The sequence below is a fragment of the Oryzias melastigma genome, linkage group LG9, assembly GCF_002922805.2.
Source record: "Oryzias melastigma strain HK-1 linkage group LG9, ASM292280v2, whole genome shotgun sequence".
Lineage (NCBI taxonomy): Eukaryota > Metazoa > Chordata > Actinopteri > Beloniformes > Adrianichthyidae > Oryzias > Oryzias melastigma.
In genome coordinates this window covers 29,519,589-29,537,072 of record NC_050520.1, presented here as the reverse complement: position 1 = coordinate 29,537,072, position 17,484 = coordinate 29,519,589, and the positions used below count along the sequence as shown (strand labels likewise).

At 38.5% G+C, this 17,484-nt stretch overlaps 1 protein-coding gene across 1 annotated transcript; it reads right to left on the bottom strand.

Annotated features, from left to right (window-relative positions):
* LOC112148025 (potassium channel subfamily K member 5) lies at window positions 1-14,504 on the bottom strand. Its single transcript, XM_024274803.2, has 5 exons — window positions 13,997-14,504; window positions 3,219-3,330; window positions 2,954-3,120; window positions 2,712-2,880; window positions 1-2,575 (listed from the first exon to the last, which is right to left on the bottom strand). The coding sequence occupies exons 1-5, from the start codon at window positions 14,180-14,182 to the stop codon at window positions 1,629-1,631; spliced, it is 1,581 nt and encodes a 526-aa protein (XP_024130571.1). The 5' UTR covers window positions 14,183-14,504; the 3' UTR covers window positions 1-1,628.
* Between the last annotated feature and the right edge of the window lie 2,980 nt (window positions 14,505-17,484).

Sequence of the window (17,484 nt, the reverse complement as noted above, 5' to 3'; positions counted from 1 at the left end):
TTTTCATCAGAGGGGGACTTTAATATGCTAAAAAACAATGTACAATTTAACTTCATGGTATTCATAAACAAACAAATATTTTAATAACAAAAAAAACAAAATTTAGCAGTCAATATGGAGTTTTCACACAGCGAAGCCACCAGTATAGCTGTTCTTTGTTAATTGTTTGGACATGTGGTTGGTATTTGGCTCATATAGGTACCTTTGCTACACAATAATGTTGCAAAATATGCAGGAATAAATGGCTTTTGTTAATGAAAGCAGAAATGCTATGAAACAGTGAGGAGGTCTAAAAATAAAAGGCACCTTTCATCATGGTAGCAATGGCTACATTTCTACACAACATTTTCACCAGCTTTTATGCTGCTCTGCACATCTTCTGTCTCACAGTTTAATTGAGGCTGTTTAGAGTAGAATTAGAACTGTGAATGTTTTTTTGTAGTTAGAACAAAAAAGGGATAAAACTTATCAACTTGCAATTGGCTTTAAGAAAAGCTCCACACTTGCAATTTATCTGAAAAATATATGTGGGCACGAGTGATTAGGAACTTATGAAATAATGAGTGAGGAGCTGCTTCTGTCCACTTGGCTTCATGACTTGGCCCGTTTTTCTATATAGCATTAATCTCCCACAGGAAAACTTTGGCTTAACGGTAATTCAGTCAATTGGCCTGGTGCTAGCCTCGCCTATAGTAAACAGGTAGCAAGGGTGAGTTCTGTGTGCTTGTGATTAACAACAGGCCAGTATTTACAAAGTCAATACAATTGGGTGGAAGAGTGTTGAGACCAAAAATTTAAATGTTGTGTTGAGTCCAAAGTGACCGCATGTATTAGTGATGATGCTGTCGAGTGGTATTCAAACAGTTAAACTTGACTGAATCAGTGTCGGTGACAAAAATATCTTAAGATCTTGAGATGTATATACCAACAAATATTTTACATTTTTTAAAGCCAATTTCCATTTGTAATGTTTGTTCACTTAAACTTTTGTAAAGTTTGTGGCCCCTTTCAAATGAGGCACCTCTTCCTTCGCAGTAGCAGTTCAGTTGCTCATAATTCCAACAAGTAGATGACATATCAAATCATTCACAAAACAAATTACAACAAGAAAGACACCATGAAGACCCTCCTTAACCCCTTTTTAAAGACAGTTCTTTAGTGTGGTTATAAATAGTTTATACTTGCATTTATTATTTGATTAAATTGTGCAATTTCAAAAAACAAACTTACAGCTGTTCAGAAAAAAGCTACCACTTCCTTTATTTCAATAAATACTATTAAAACACCAATATGGTGAATAGAAATAATTGAAGCTCAAAGAAAGAATTTCAGCCTATGAGTAGGATCTAAAAATTACTCTGGGAAAAAAACATACATGGACATTACAAAAAAAAAAAAAAACTGTCCAAAAACCATTTAGGGAAAACAAGTACAGCAGATGATAAAAACCTCTGGGGTTTAACTTGTGTTCCTCACATTGTCTGAACAAATTAACTTTCATATCTGATACACGAAGGCATGACAAAGTTTGATATTGTCGACCTTTAAGGTGCAATGGGACATTTAGTCATCTTTGAAATGAACACAAAAGTTGATGCCTGCCAACATTAAGATGCGTCTCACACTGATCAGGCATCTGTGTTATCTTCTTTTGCATATTCCTCCACCAGCTTCTCATAGGAGCGGCCGTGTTCTGAACCGTCACTGGTGAATACAGAGCCTTCCGATTCAGAGCCTTGATTTTCCTTGTAGTGGGTTTCAGTGTTTTCATCACATGTGGTAATGGAGAGTTTTGCCTTAGAGTTGTCGTTGTCGTCATCATCATCCTCCAGCTCCTCTAAATTATTACTGAGCAAGTTTTCCTCATCAACAAAAGTAATGTTTGCATTTTGGAAAGTTAGGGGATGATATTCCTTAGACTCCCAAATTTTCCGGCATTCTGCTCCACACCTTCCCAAATCTCTATTCCCAAGCTCAGCCTCTTTGTCAAGTTGATTCTCATAAAGTTGGTTCTGGTCCATGTCTGGATCCATTTGTTCCTCTGTAAGAAGCAACCCATTGTCTGAACCAAGAAGGTAATTCTTTGACTTTGAAAAAGCAACAGTGACCCGGTCACTAAAGCTATAACGTCTCTTCTGGCGTGGTGAACGGTCAAGGCTCAAGATGGTATGCTCATTAAACACAGGAGCATCATTGCAACTCTTGGATCTATTGATCTCTTTGGACTTGTTGTTTGAATCACCAGTTGCAAGTCTAGTCCGGCTATCTTTTTTGCTGCCAATCTGCTTTATCAAGTCATTGTAGCCCTCCTTTTTTTTGGACAAAAAACTAAAAATGTTTACATCATTAGGAGTGGGTGACAAGTGAAGAGAAGCTTTGTAAGCCTCCTTGTACTGGCGCAGCTCCTCAAGGGAGAGCTTACGAAGCTTGCGCCGTTTCTTTAAAGCTTTATGGGCTTCAATAACCATGCGCACTTTCCAGTTAAAAAACAATGAAAGCCAGGCCAGTCCCAGATAAATCCATACCTCTACAAAGTAGCGATACAAAGTTGGATATTCTTTGTTTGGTTCCACACCTGCAGAAAAGCACAGAATTTTACATTTGAATTGGTATTAAACAGTTACTTCAAGCATAGTGATAGTACTTATTTATTCGTTAAACATGGGGTAGTGACATGCAAGTTGAATCAACAAGTTTTATTTCTTGCCTACCTGCTACCAAGTCTCCAAAACCAATTGTGGTCAAAGTTACAAATGAGAAGTACAAGCCCTCAATATAAGTCCAGCCCTCCTGTGACATAAATACAAATGGTGGAAGGACTAAATGGACCAACACTCCCCAAAGGAGAAAGATAGCAGTGCAGGTAAACTGAGCTTTTCTCTGTAAAAGAGAAACATGCAAGCAATCAAAATCTTTTCAGGTTGTGTCCAAAAATGTGCATAACATCACTTACCAATGAAAACCCTTTTTTGGTTAAATATTGGCCAAGGTGCTTTGCTCTGCCACCAAAAAATTTCCCCAGCTCACTGATCCAGGTAAGACACAACGGCACTCCAAACAGTCCATAGAAGATGCAAAATACTCTGCCAGATGAAGTTTTTGGAGCAATGTTGCCATATCCTTTAAAAAGTTTTAGACAGTCAAAGTATGTTGAAGATGTACAGTCGCACAAAACTCAAGAGTGGTAAAATAATGATAAACTACATTGAAGCACTGACCAATTGTGGTGATAACTGTGGCAGCAAAGATGACAGCATTTGGCCAGTTCCAGTTGTTGAAAGTCTTGCTACCAGTTATTGTGACCCCTTGGCCTGCAGCGTCTGACACCACCTGAGACCAAGACACAGAAAACCTTGTGAATACTTACGGAATAAATAAAAGCAAGACATGAGATGCTCAAAATAGAGTAGGCAGGGAATTAACCACACAAACTATTTGCATCAACTCTCATGCAAAGCTGATGGCCTCTCCAACAATACAGATAAAATGAAAGAGCAACCAGGACCCCAGTAGGCCTGCATTTGACCTTCCTCTTTGCCTTTAGGGTCTACCACAGCAGAATATCCTGTGATTTACAGGAATGATTGGGTTTTACATTGGATATTCTTCCTTACACACGCATTAACCCTGACTTGTGGTTAGCTTAAGCTGTTTTTTTTATCCCCAATTGAGAATTATATAAAATTGAATGCAAAACTTAAACAAGTATTCTTTGTCATGCTTCTACCGTTTTTGATTTTGACACTTTTCAGTTGTCAAACCTGAATCCCTAATAAACTGGATCATCACATACCTTTAGTTTACTCTGAGTATGGTCATAATGTTAACTATTGTAGATATTTTTCCTACATGTCTTTATTTTCCTTATTTTTTTAATTTTCCTTATGATATCATGTATTTTACATTTGTTGTTTATTTGGTGTTGGTAGCCTATTTGACAAAGACAGCAGGTTAAGAAGGCAGTAGAGCTTTTTGAGATAGTAAACAATAGATCATTTGTTCATGAATGCAGAGACGTTTTGTGGGAGGATTTTTACTGTTGGTGTTGCACTAAATTAGGAAAACACCAACATTTTTTGAATAATATGAAGTGATAATTTATTTGGTTTTGCTTTTAATGTTTTATTAACACTTAAATTATATTCACAACAACAGCTTTTTAAAAATAAAATTACTCTGATACATTTCACAAAGACATATACTGGCATCACACATCAAACCTAAACAGCATCAGAAGCCAGCTCTGATAAAATGATACAAGAGCAAAGAAAATTGAAATAATTTGATTTGTTTTTGCTGAAAAGCACAACTTTTATGTATATTTCCATTTAATATTTTGTTATGCAGAATATAACATTTTGACAAGATATATTTTTATAGAGCACAAAATATTATTGTATTTAAGGTTAAAGTTGATTTATTCAGGACATATATTCCTAGCTGTTTTTCGTCATATTTAATGTTCAAAAAGGGAAGTTTTAAAAATGTATGTTTTAAAGTTTAATTTAAGTGTGTTCAATAAATGTCTATCCTCCTGAGCCCACAACCTAAAGTGTGCTTTGGTTTTTGGCCCCCTGCGCAATTAAGTTTGACACCCCTGTAATATGGATATATAAAATTCATATATTATTTATATATTTATAAATGTTTGTGGGAAATGGCCAAATAAAAACAGGGAACTCAAAACGATGGGGTTCATGTGCGTGAGGGAGGGGTGGGGGGTGGGGGAGTAACTCAATGTAGAACTGCCACTATTGACTTGTACCCAAGATGCTGTTGACAAGTAGAGAAATGCCCACATCTTCACATGACCAGGGTTTGTTTCATCTAAACGTTTACATGAGGTCAGGTGAGCTGGTATAAGCTGACTATTCAAGAAAAACTGTGGTGCAAGTAAAACCTAATATCTGCCAGTATGAATGTGCCCTGAGGTTATTATTTACTAAATTAAAGGAGGAATAACTTGACCAACAGTCTTGTTGCAATTCCTCCTTCCTAGAACTCACATCATCAGCAGTGATTGCTAAGACACACAGTCCTAACCATGCTCTGGCCAGTCCAGCCGTAAAACTACTATGCTCTTAAAAGTGTGCCAAAAAAGAGAGACACTTAAATGTGCTTATAGCTAGAGAAAGTGTCCAGTAGAGCACATATGTAGCCGATGTGAGTCATCTGCCATAGTTAGACCACTCCGGTGGCTGCACTGGACCTGGACTGGATGCAGTCTGAGCCTGGGATAAGGTAGCCAGGCCAGAGAGAAGAGATAGAATGACAGTCACAACATGGGAGAAGGAAGAGAACCAACTGATGGCACACCCCACATGACCCAGGACACCTACAGGAAAATGCCCATACATTTCTCTGAAGTAAAAAATGCTTAGTAAAATAAGTTTGTGCTAGATAAGAAATTTAGGCAACTACCAAAACATAAACATCTAACTGATCAACTATTCTGATGGGACTAGTTAGAGTACAAGCTTGGGTTGTCATAAGTATGTGGTTGCTAAGAAAAAAAAACAAGCAATGTCGACGTCATGTCTGAGGTTTGTCAGAGCACATGCTTAACTCAACATCTCACTGTGGCCTAATAAGTGGGTTTGAACTGCTTTACTGTGTCAAACTGTTGTTCACACATGCAAACTGTTGATCTCACAAGAAAAGTGCAAGGACAGCTTTTTTTTTTTTTTTTTTTTTTTAAATTCAGCAAAAAGCTGGTCAAGTGGAAAAAGTAAGATGTTCTCCCAGTTCATTATACATGTTCTGCAATACAAAGCACCAGTAAAGGTTAAAAGGTCAAATGCAGGTCAACACAGCAGGACAAGATGGCATTGCATTTTATGTAAAAGTGAGTCTGATGCAGCTTGGGAGTTCACAGCTTCAACATTTTCTGACTGCATGCTGGATAAAGAAAATATAAAAGGACAGTTAAAGCAAAAGTGATTTTTTCTTTTCTTAGCTACTGCCTAAACTAGAAGTGCAAAAATCTGCACACTGCAGGTCTAGCAGAACACCAAGATAACATTAAAACCATAATGATACCTATGCTCGAGCATACTGCCTCACCATCCTTTGGCATTTTCTGGATCTAAATATCCAGAAACTGAAAATAGTCTAGGAGAGACCGTAGACCAGCAAAGCTACAGACATGCAGACATGAATGTAAGATCTTTGTGAAGGAATAATAGGAGACACATTGATTAATCTTTGCGCTGCAAAGAACTTCTAATTCTTTTTGTGCAGATCTCTTTAATAGCCATGATCAAGCATTAAAATTAGCAAAGACATACGAACAGTCACAAGTAGGGCTGTAACAAGTATCCAGGTGCTCAGATACTCGCAATCTGCTCCCGAAAATTCGAGTATGAATATCCGCGACATCCAAGATTGCTGATTTGAGATCTGTATAAATATAGTACAGTGCAGTGCTGGGTGATATGACGATACATATCATGTGGGCGATAGAAAAATGTCTATCGTGCCATTTCTCCTCTATCGTTTATATTGCATGTAAACTAATTTGATCAATTATTACGCCAAATATGTCATTAAAAAGCCTGAGACGATTGCGCAGGTGATGCCTCGTCAGTGTGTTCACAAAAAAATGTATACGTAAAAATAAAGACAAATTAAAAAGAGATACTTCATAAAGAAACTCTCTCTTGTGGTTTCTGCGTCGAAAAACTGCCTTATATTCCTCAATTCTCACTCTCGCTGGTTTTACGACATACTTTACGTTACTTAACACGAGTGAAGAACGGTGGACGCGGAACAGCGGGAAGTTGTTTCCCTGGAGTAGAAACAGACCGATACAGTGATGCAGACAGCCAAGAAGAAGCACTTTCAGCTAAAGAGGGGACGTCTGTGATCTGGTTACATTTTGGATTCAAGACGTCCGACGTGGAGGAGAAGACTGCAGTATGTAAACAAGCTGGGAGGCGATTCCTGTGCCGATGCTAACACAACAAACCTTCCATCACTCAAGGAAAGTCCACAAAAATGAACAGATGAGATTACAAAAATAAGAGACAAAGCTGTAGAATAGAGCTGTAACAAGTATGCAAACACTCGGATTCTCTCAATCTCCTCCTGAAAATTGGAGTACGAAAATTCACAACATGCAAGATCGCTGATTTATGATCTTTATGACTGTAGTAGAGTTTCATAAACTATGTATTGCTCTGGAATACAGAATAACGTTGGATTTTAAAGCCGAATGTGCTGCGTGACTGTCATCGGAATTAAACAAATCTTCTAAAAAATGTCAGTGAAACTTCCTGTTTTCAAAGTACGACTAGCAAGTGCTTCTCTATCTGTTCAAAAAATGAGACAGAAGTTCTGCTCACTGACTTTAAGTTCTGAAAGAAAAAATTAGCTTTAACATCGGAGCTTTGGCTCCAGTGTTTGTATTGTTTTGGTTATAATTCTTCAACAGTTGACGCAATTGATGTAATTCTAGAAGAATTTTGTGCAAAAATGTATTTTTCTACTTAGAAACCGTTTTGCACTTTAAAAAATGTTTTTCTACTTAGAAACTTGAAACCGTTTTGCACTTTAAAAAATGTTTTTCATGATAAGTTTTTTTTCTTTTTTTTTTTACTCTTTTTAGTTAGCCATTTTACTAATTTTAGTTTAAATTCCTTTGATTGAACAAATGTGAAGGCTGCTGTATATCAGCCACATCTGATCTCATTTGATTCATTTGCTGCACTTAAATGTTTGTTTCTTAATTGTAACTATTCAGTTATCTGTTACTTAAAATAGTCAGAAAAGTAAGCCAAGACACTCTTTCAGAGAATAGCTGAAAATATACTTTATTCCCGTATATTGTGATATATATCGTTATCGTGATATAAAATGATTGAATGGTTTATTGCTCATGCATTTTTTTTTTTCACAAGGAAACATACATTAGACATACTTTAGGCTTAAACAATTGGAACAGAATGAAGAAAAACAATTCTTATATAATCTGTTCCTTTTCCAAAACAAAAACAAAAGGCCACATTATAACAGAAACAACAAATCTTCAAAACTTTACATTTCTAACCCCTCCCTAATCCATCTCGGTCTATGGCTTACATTTATTGTCCCAATTAATTTTCCTTCATGTATTTATCTAATATCCTATCTTTAAAGATTATTTTAAATGCAGCTATGCTAGTTGTTTCTTTCAATATTGTGTCCAGTGAGTTCCATAGATTGATTCCATAAACTGATATGTGTGTCTGTCTCAGGGTTGTGCGTGCAAATGAGACTAACTATTTTTCCTCCTGTTGCTATTATCTTCTGAAATAAATGTAAAAAATGATTGAATGATGTTTGGGAGAGCTTTCAATTTGGCTAATGTTATAATAAATAATAATAAATTATTATAAATAACGTATAACATGGAGAGTAAATCAGCTAATTCTGAAAACTTTAGCAGTCGTGATTCAGCAAACAGAACAAAAATATTTTATATCGTGATTAAAACATTTTTTCACATCGCCCAGCACTAGTAGAGTGTAGTAATACATTATCTCAGGACAATGTATTTTTTTGCTCTGAAATGCAGAGTAATATTGGATTTTAAGTGTATGAACTAAAACAAAACCGAAAGAACAGTGCTACCGTTACCGGAAGTAAACACATCTTCGTGTCGGTGATGCTTCCTGTTTTCAAAGTAAGTCTAGCGAGAGCTTTTTTGGTGTTTCTAAAACTGAGACTGAAGTTCTGCTCACTGACTTAAGTTCTGAAAAAAATCAGCTTAAAAGCCGGAGCTTTAGCTACAGTTTTTACATTATCTTAGGTAATGGTAACTCTTCAACAGTTGACAAAATTAACGCAACTTCAGCGGATTCTGAAGTAGAGAAATGCAGTCTCACGCCGATATGCTGCTCTGCACAGCTGAAGAGCAGATGTAGACAACATTAATCAGCTGATTCTTCCATAGGGGGGGGGACCCACAATTTTTAACTATTTAAATATTTGTGTTTTTATCAGTTTTGTTGATTCTGATCTCCTGTTCTAATTAACGTATACATGGTAGTGATTTAGTACAAATTATTTAAATGCTCATCTATCCAGTAAAAAGACATCTACATAGCTACAAAGATGATATTAAAAAGTAAGAATTGTGGTTCGATTTGTGAATCGTAGAGCTTGGTTAGTGAATCGAATTGCCACCCAAGCAATGATCCACAGCCATAGTCACAAGAGTCCTTAGTTTACTATTTAACATTTAATTTTATTTGGGGTTTAAGTGAATGGCGACCTGCTCATGGTGTCACCCCCCTCAGTCCCAACAGCAGCTGAGACTCTCTCTAGCAGCCCTGTAACTCTGAAATTGAATCAGTAGATTTGAAAGACAAATGCGCCAACTATGCAGGTAATATGAATGCTAAACAACAGATCTCATATAAACCAGGGCTTTTCCTCTCTTAAAATAAAGTGGTGCTGGTGGTGTCTTGGTGGCGCCCTTGGATTTGTGTACCTTAACTTTTGGTCCCCCGAGCTAATGTATACAAATTGACTATTTTAGCAGATATATTTACATAAATAATAAAGGTCAAATTGGTATTATTTCATTTCAAGTTTATTTCTCTATTTTCTTCTAAGTGCTTCTTAGTAAATAACACCTCATGGAAACTAACAGATCCATGGACATTTACTGAACATGGGATTATACAACAAACATGGACTCATTACTACTCAGCTACTCATTTGTACAGTGAACAGTCTGTAGCAGAGCGTTTGACTGGTCAATGTTTCATCTTAACCTTTTCAGACACTCTTGTTAGTCAAAAGCCTCTTGGTTAAGACCATCAATTGCAACTTTACAACAGACATCCAGTTTGATGTGACTACACTCCACCTGTCAGGTTGTTCCTTTTTCTTTTTTCTTTTTGAAAAAAAAGTTGCTTACTTTGCTATTTTCCATACCTGTAAAACTAATACATTTGACTAACATGACTCAGGTTGGAATAAAGATTTATCTATTTATGTATAGCTAGATGTACACGGTTATACTGTAGAAGAAACAGTACTCACTAGGGGTGTAACGGATCTCAAAACTCACGGTTCAGATCGTGTCACGGTTCAGATCACTTTTCCGATCAGTAAAATGAGTAAAAAAAAAAAAATAATAATAACAGGAAAAAACAAGAAGATAAGCCTAAAACTGCTTTAAAAAAAAAAAAAAAAAAAAGCTTTTAAAACATATATTTAAGGTACATAAACAAAGTACTTTAAAGCATAAATATACAGTCACATATCTTAAAACTTTGAACATAAACAAAAATGTAAAAACATTTAGTTTCTAATTAAATTTACACATGTGAAAACAAAAAAAACTGACAGAAAATAATGCTGAATATTAAACTTTTCCCTTGCCCCACATCCCCCAATATCCAAATCAACCCGCATGCTCGAACCAAACGTCACTTCCGCTAAAGCATTTTCCGGTCTTCGGACGTTAACAACAGTAATAACCTCTTAGGATGTTAATATAGCACTTAAAATGTTTATCATAGTGAAAAAATTCACTGTTTGTTGAAAACACTAAAGGAAAAGACACGTTAAGGATCAGGACCTTACGATCTTGCAGTGACTACAAACGGACTACAAATGTTTTCTTCTTCTGCTGTTTTACATGACGGCAGTTTACTCCCTAAGCTAAGAGGACACAGCTCCACTTCAAGACACTATTTTATCCTGTAATCCAAATACGTTATTAAAGGTAACTTCTGTTGCAACATCCTGTGACAACTCAGAGAAAAACTCGTTTACTTGTCATCTTTTCCTATTTCCAACAAATGAAAAATAAAAAAATGATCAAACTGAGAGAATGACTCAGAACTGTGTGTCTGTTATTCTATCACACAGCATTGACATTTTCCTTTATAATCGTATCTCGTTTTCATTATTAAGTGTTTCATAGGTGGTGGCTTTTTCGCAGTGTAATCCAGTCAGGAGAAGCTCTCGGTTGTTGAGAAAAACAAATTCTTGTGATCAAGGAGTTTTACTGTTTGGAAATGACTGTGGTATAGTGGGCGAAGAGCGGAAGTGACGTGTGGCTCGCGCATGCGGGGTGAGCGGTGCAACCGATTTGCTTCCGCATACAGAAAATGTAGTGACACCTGTAACGGAGCAGCGGCTCCGGGACAGCGGCTGCCCCATCACCTGGAGATCTGGACCCAGACACGCACAGATGCTTTTATTCAGCTCTTCAAAATAAATAAACAAGATCTCTTCTCCCACATGCGGCAGGAGCTTCGGGTTTTGAATAACTGTCAAGAAGCAACTTAGACTCATATTAAAACAAAGACAATTTAAATAATGTGCACGCGACGAACGCAGCGGCCGCTGGGGAGGAGGAGGGAGTGATTCACGGTACACGCGTGGCTCTGTATGGCACACGGATTATCCGTCATCAGTTTCACCCCTAATATTTACCCTTTACCATTCGTTTGTTTCACGGAGAAATGCAACAAAACCTCTTCTGTTTTGCTTTTTTATGCTTTCATTTAAATTTAAAACCAGATTTGAGCGGAAGTCAATGGCTTGTTCCATGCGCTGATTTGGACACAGCGCCACTCGCCCTTACTGGTGGGTGTGTGTAACTGCAGTTACAAACACTTGGTCATGTGTTTGATTGAGCGGCAGGAGCTGGTGGCGCTTGTAAATTAGGTGGTGACAGCTGCCACCAAATGTGCGAAAAACCCTGTAAACATGTTTCCATCCCACAGACACATGGCAAAGGATTCTCCAACTGGAAACATTTGGGCAGTGTTGCACTGATAACATTTATGTGATGAAGCTCTTGTCACTTCAAAAAAAAAAAAAAAAAAAAAAAGAAGGAAAATTGATGAGCAATCCTAGACACAGATGAAGCACATGAAAAACCTGGTGTGAAAGGGAGGTTCTTCTTCACCTCAGTTTGCTTTTTTACAAACACAACTGGGGGCTATGCGTTTCCTTGAACCATGTGATGGGCTTGTGGTAAGCTGTAGTCGCAAAACCCACTAGAGTCACATGTAAAGACATTCACACTGTTAAAGTGATGCTCGTTTGCGAAATAAAAAAGGCATGGAGCTGAAAATTGGGCTAAAAAAGGAGACATTCAAATGGAGTTTTCACAATTCTGCACGACCAACCTTCCCTTCTATATTCCCCTTTGTTTAAGAACGCTGAAAAAACACCTTCCAAAAAGAAAAAAAACTTCATGAAAGTCAGCCCCTTCAAAAAATTAGAGTACTTGTATTTTCATTTCACATGAAAAGAGCCATCTTGTTTTGCACAGCATAATTTAAAAATATAAAAGACATTAATTTTACCTAGAATTTGAATGTATTAACATTAAATTACATCAACTCAACATGAACTGTACAGTTGATTGTACACTAGTTTGTTTAGGGGCTGATGTGAAGAAGGTAACAGATAAGGAAAACCAGAGATGTTAGCAGTTCCTTTAATTGTGAGGGCAAAGAAAACATTTTTATTTGAGCCAACTTCCTCCTCCATTAAATAGAAGCGCAAGTCACCATGCATCAGTCGAAACCTTTATTAATACAGTCACCCATTTGAATCCACAGTTCTTTAAAAAAACTGAACTGCCTTGATCATGCTGATGCTGCAATGCAAAGAAAGCCACAAGTGCTAGGTCGTAACTCAGGAGTGATAACTCCAGCACCCCAGCACCACCCTAACTGAACTTTATTACAGCTTTAACTGCCAGCGCGCAGAGCCATAAAACTCTATCTTTACACTGTGACCACTTCACCAATCTTAGAGTTAATAGTAAACTTCTAGTTAATAAAATGGAGAGAACTAACTTTTACAAGTGTTGTCTTCACTCTTTTTAATTGTTAACAAGTATAATAAAGTTTTCACACTGGAAAATGTGGAAATACTCAAAGATGATGTTCTCTCTTCTGTTAACTTCCAAAGCAGGTGTCTTGAAGAACAGTAGGTGAAAGAAAATACAAGAATGGCTGCTTTTCAGACAATTCAACCACCTGTGAGGTGATGGAGACACCGATACGAACATGTAACATGATATGGTTCTGAGGGGAATGCAACAGAACAGATGGCTTTTTGTCCCTTTTGCAAAAAAATAATATTTTTCTTTGACATGGACTAAGCTTGGTTTCCTTTTCAGCTGATTAAAAAACTGCCAACAGGAAATTTCCAAAACATCCCCAGCAGATAACATTCCAGCTTCATTCACAAGAGGATTTGGCTGCTGAAGAGATTCTGCTGTTACAGAGAAGTGCTGTGAATGTGTGTGTGTGGGGGGGGGGGTCATGGCGGATCCTGTTCAGTCCCCCCCAACACAAAGAGGAGACAGAAGGGGGATGGGAGGAAGTGGGACAAAATATCAGACCCATTTCTGGTCAGAAGTGCTGAAGAAATCCAAATGTTTAGAAAGGAGTAAAGGGATGTCTTAATGACTAGCAATGTCAAGTTGTAGAAAAGTCGTTGTTGCTCAGTTTAAAACAATGAAAGAACAAACAACCATTAGAGAGAGCTGGTTAAAAACTAAATCAGAAGGTTGTTGACTGCGTTCATGCGGTGATGACATGAAACCTCACAGGTCAATGACACCAGCTTTATAGCCAGAATGACTGTCTTGATAAGAAATTAGCAATGAAAGACGAAGGTGCTTGTTAAAGCTGAGGTTGCAAACTTGCCCTCCACACCCGTTTAGAGTCATGCCTGCAGCAGACAGCCAGTCTGTACAAAAAGCTGAATATCTGTTTGGACACAAAGATAAAGCCCACACAGGCCGTTGTGTCTGTACTCAAAAATGGCAGATGGAAAGCCCAGCAAGTTTCTTGGATTTGGAAACAGCAGTAAAGTGCACTTTATGACTCAGAAGTTCAGTGAAAGCCAAGGCAGCAGCTGACACTCATGTGTCTCCCTCCTTTCACAGCAGCTACAAACACATTTACTGTCAAATATTGAGGGCCTACAGAAGCACCTCTGGAATCAAACGTTGATCCATTCCATTACATACCTCTAATATTCTGTCCAGATCCTCTCTGGAGAGGCAGGGGTACTCCTCCAGGATTTTATCCTTCTGCTCTCTGTAAAGCTTTGCAGCCTGCTTCCAGTTGGGCTCCTCCAGCACTTGAAATATTGCTGCCCCAATCGAGAGGTAGAAGATGATGGCAGAAGTTAGCAGCGGGCCCTTGTCGACCATCCTTCTGTGGAAGGACTCAGCCTGGAGCGCGGGGCAGATGACCGAGGCGCAGGCAGTCAGGCGGCGTTCATCCTCGGAGGCACGTCTGCAGTTTAATCAACTTCTATCACAAAGTTCTGTGGCGCGTGCAGCTGATGACGGCATTGGACACGAGACCGAACCATTGAAAAGTTCGCTGGACTGAGTGCGCGTGCAACCCAACCGCCCCACTATAGTACCGCTCCACGTGCGCCTCAGTGGGTTTGTTGAAGTAGAGGGAAGCGCGCGCGTGGGAGTGGAGAAGACTCACAGAGAACCCGCCCACGGGCGGGGGGGGCGGGGGGTCAGCACCTCCCCCATTCCCCACCTGCAGGTGCGCGACTGAAAACTTGTAAGTACATGTCCTTACAAGCCATTTTACTCAATTAAAGGGTGATATTCTATTGTTTGGTAATGAACAATGAAACAAGAAAATGATCATTCTCTCGAAAGAAGAGTTCTTTAAAAATGCGACTTAGTATTCCTTTCTAAATGTTAACTTTCTCATCAATTAACTTAAATTAAATACTTAAGGTATTATTTAGAATTTCCCGATCTGGCAGTTGATTCGATCTGTTTTTACATGTGGACAGATTCAATGAAACCTGCAGTTCTCAGTCTTGTGACCTCCTCCGCTAATGGGACCAACACATGACAGACACTTAAATGTAAAGGACCATAAGACAATTAACACCAGAGGTGGGACCAAGTCATTGTTTTGCAAGTCTCAAGTAAGTGTCAAGTCTTTGACCCCAAGTCTGAGTCCAGTCCAAAGTCAAAAGCAGTCAAGTCTCAAGTCGACTCACAAGTCCTATTATTAATGTTTTGCATCCTTTCAAGTCATTTCAACGACAGGGTAATATTAATTCTACAGACCCTGTGTGCTTTTAGGAACTGTATTATTTATCAACATTTTGCAAACTTATGAGGTAAATTGCCTTTGAGTTCATGAATCCCCTCTTCAAAAATCCACAATAATTTATCTGAAATAAAAACACATTTTAGCACTTTTGCAGTTATGGTAATTCGGAGATAGAAGAGAACCCGAGTAAAGTCAGGATACTAAATCCCTCACTACAAAACAGTGATGTGCAGCTATGTTTGTGGTTGATGAGGCACTGACTCTTTCAGATTTACAAACATATGAACCCAATCTATTTATCAGCTACTGATTGTGTTTTATTTCTCATATCTATTTATAAACATAGCAGATACAAACTGGACCAGGAAGAAAGTAAAATGTATAAAAGTTTAGCTTGACTCCAAAAAAACAAACAAAAAATATGAATACAGCATTTAATGTTTAACATTTCTGATGTGAATACAATTTGTCTCTGCTTTTATTACGACTTTTTTTTTTGATTGGCGGGATTGTCGAATCAAACCAACCCAGCCCTAATTTTTTGGGATGTCGACATGTCACATGGATGTTAACAAACAGGCCGCGGCCCTGGCTTTCTCAATATACAATTTAATCCTTGTATTTGGGGTAAAATGGCAAGTCTTTCCGAGTCACTGGGCTAAAGTCTGTGTCTGAAAGTCCAAGTTGAGTGTAAAATTGTCAAATTAATGACTCGAGTCCAAGTCATGAGACCAGAATCCCCACCTCTGATGAACAGCAACAATGCAATGCGCCTCAAGACTTCTATGTATGTGTGTATGTATATAGAGTATATCTGAATGGATCTTTCAGGAAAACAGTTAAATACTGTTATGCCCCCCCCATGTCTGCAGCCAAACATTAAAGCCACCCATGATTCTCTCTATTTCTTTCTTTTTTTTCTTTTATTTTTTTATTGAGTTTCTTAAAAAGGTGTTACGTCAGTACATGGAGTAGTGGTGGATGGAGATTTCCACCTTGAAATCCCTGATAACAAACATAATATCCTACAAGACTGTGCTCCAATGAACATTCTTCCACATGTTATCGATTATCTTCATACTCCTTACCACCTACACCATTACCTTTCATAAATTAAAGCTTTATCATTCAATACATTCCCACACCATTATTTCAAAATAAAAATACAAGGTACCAGAACAAAAAGGAACAAAAAAGGAGAGAACACCCTAAACTGTGGCAACATAACTAGGGATGAACCATTGTTTCAAAGTCAAATAAAATCTACCCTTATTGGCCTGATGTATTTCTTCCATTCTCTACAAAAATAATTGAATTTATTACATTACATATATACTGCTCACAAAAATTATAGGAACACTTTTTTTATTGGGCCTGGCATGAATTGAATTAAACCTGTCTGATAATTTTCTGGTTGGTTAAGCAGCTAAGGGCCTCGTTAATCAATTTCAGCTGTATTGGTGTTCATGGAATTAACAACAGGTGCTCTTCAGTGGCAACAATTAGAAAACCCTCCAAACAGGACTGGTGTTACATGTGGAGGTCATTTCAAGTTTCTCCCTCTTGATCTTTTTTGGCTGGTTTTCCACTCGTGCTGATTTTGGCTTGATAATTATCTCTACTGGCAGTATGAGGCCATTCCTTAACCCTACAGAAGTTGACCAGGTTGTCCAACTTCTCCAGGATGGCATATCCACACGTGCTGCAGCAAGAAGATTTAATGTTTGGTTTAGGTTTAATTATGTTTGGGTCCATTAGGCGCCGCCAGGTTGCTCCTCAGCGCCATCTGACGGCGCTCCCCGGAGGGCGACGTCGCAGAGCTCTCGGAGTGCACTTCTTTGTTTACTTTTCTCTTCTCCTTCTAACTATCTTATCCTGAGTTAAATGGCTCTGGATGAAAAATTCACTTATGATCGAACGATCCTGCTAAAACTGAGAAAAAGCAACAACTATGGAGTGCTCGACCCGGATGTGCTGGAAGCCTTCCCGGAGCTTAAAGGCAACGTGGAACGGCCGCTGGGCCGGCCTCCGACAAGGGGCTCTCAGGAAAACAACAGGCCAACGCGGAGACGCGGCAGGCGGGGAGGAGTGGCCGAAGCCTGCGGCGCCTAGCTAGAAACGGAAGGCTAACTCTCCCGATCGTACTGTCTGCTAACGTCCAGTCACTGGAAAATAAGATGGACGAGATTCAAGCTCGGATTTCCATGCAAAGGGACATGCGAGATTGTTCCATTCTGTGCTTCTGTGAAACATGGCTGGGGGAGAGGATACCCGACGAGGCGGTCGCATTGGATGGCTACACGGTCTTCAGAGCGGACCGACGTGTAGAGGAGAGCGGTAAGACTCGTGGAGGAGGAACGGCCGCCTTCGTGAAACAATCCTGGTGTACTGACTGTAAGATTATCTCAAAGTCATGCTCTGA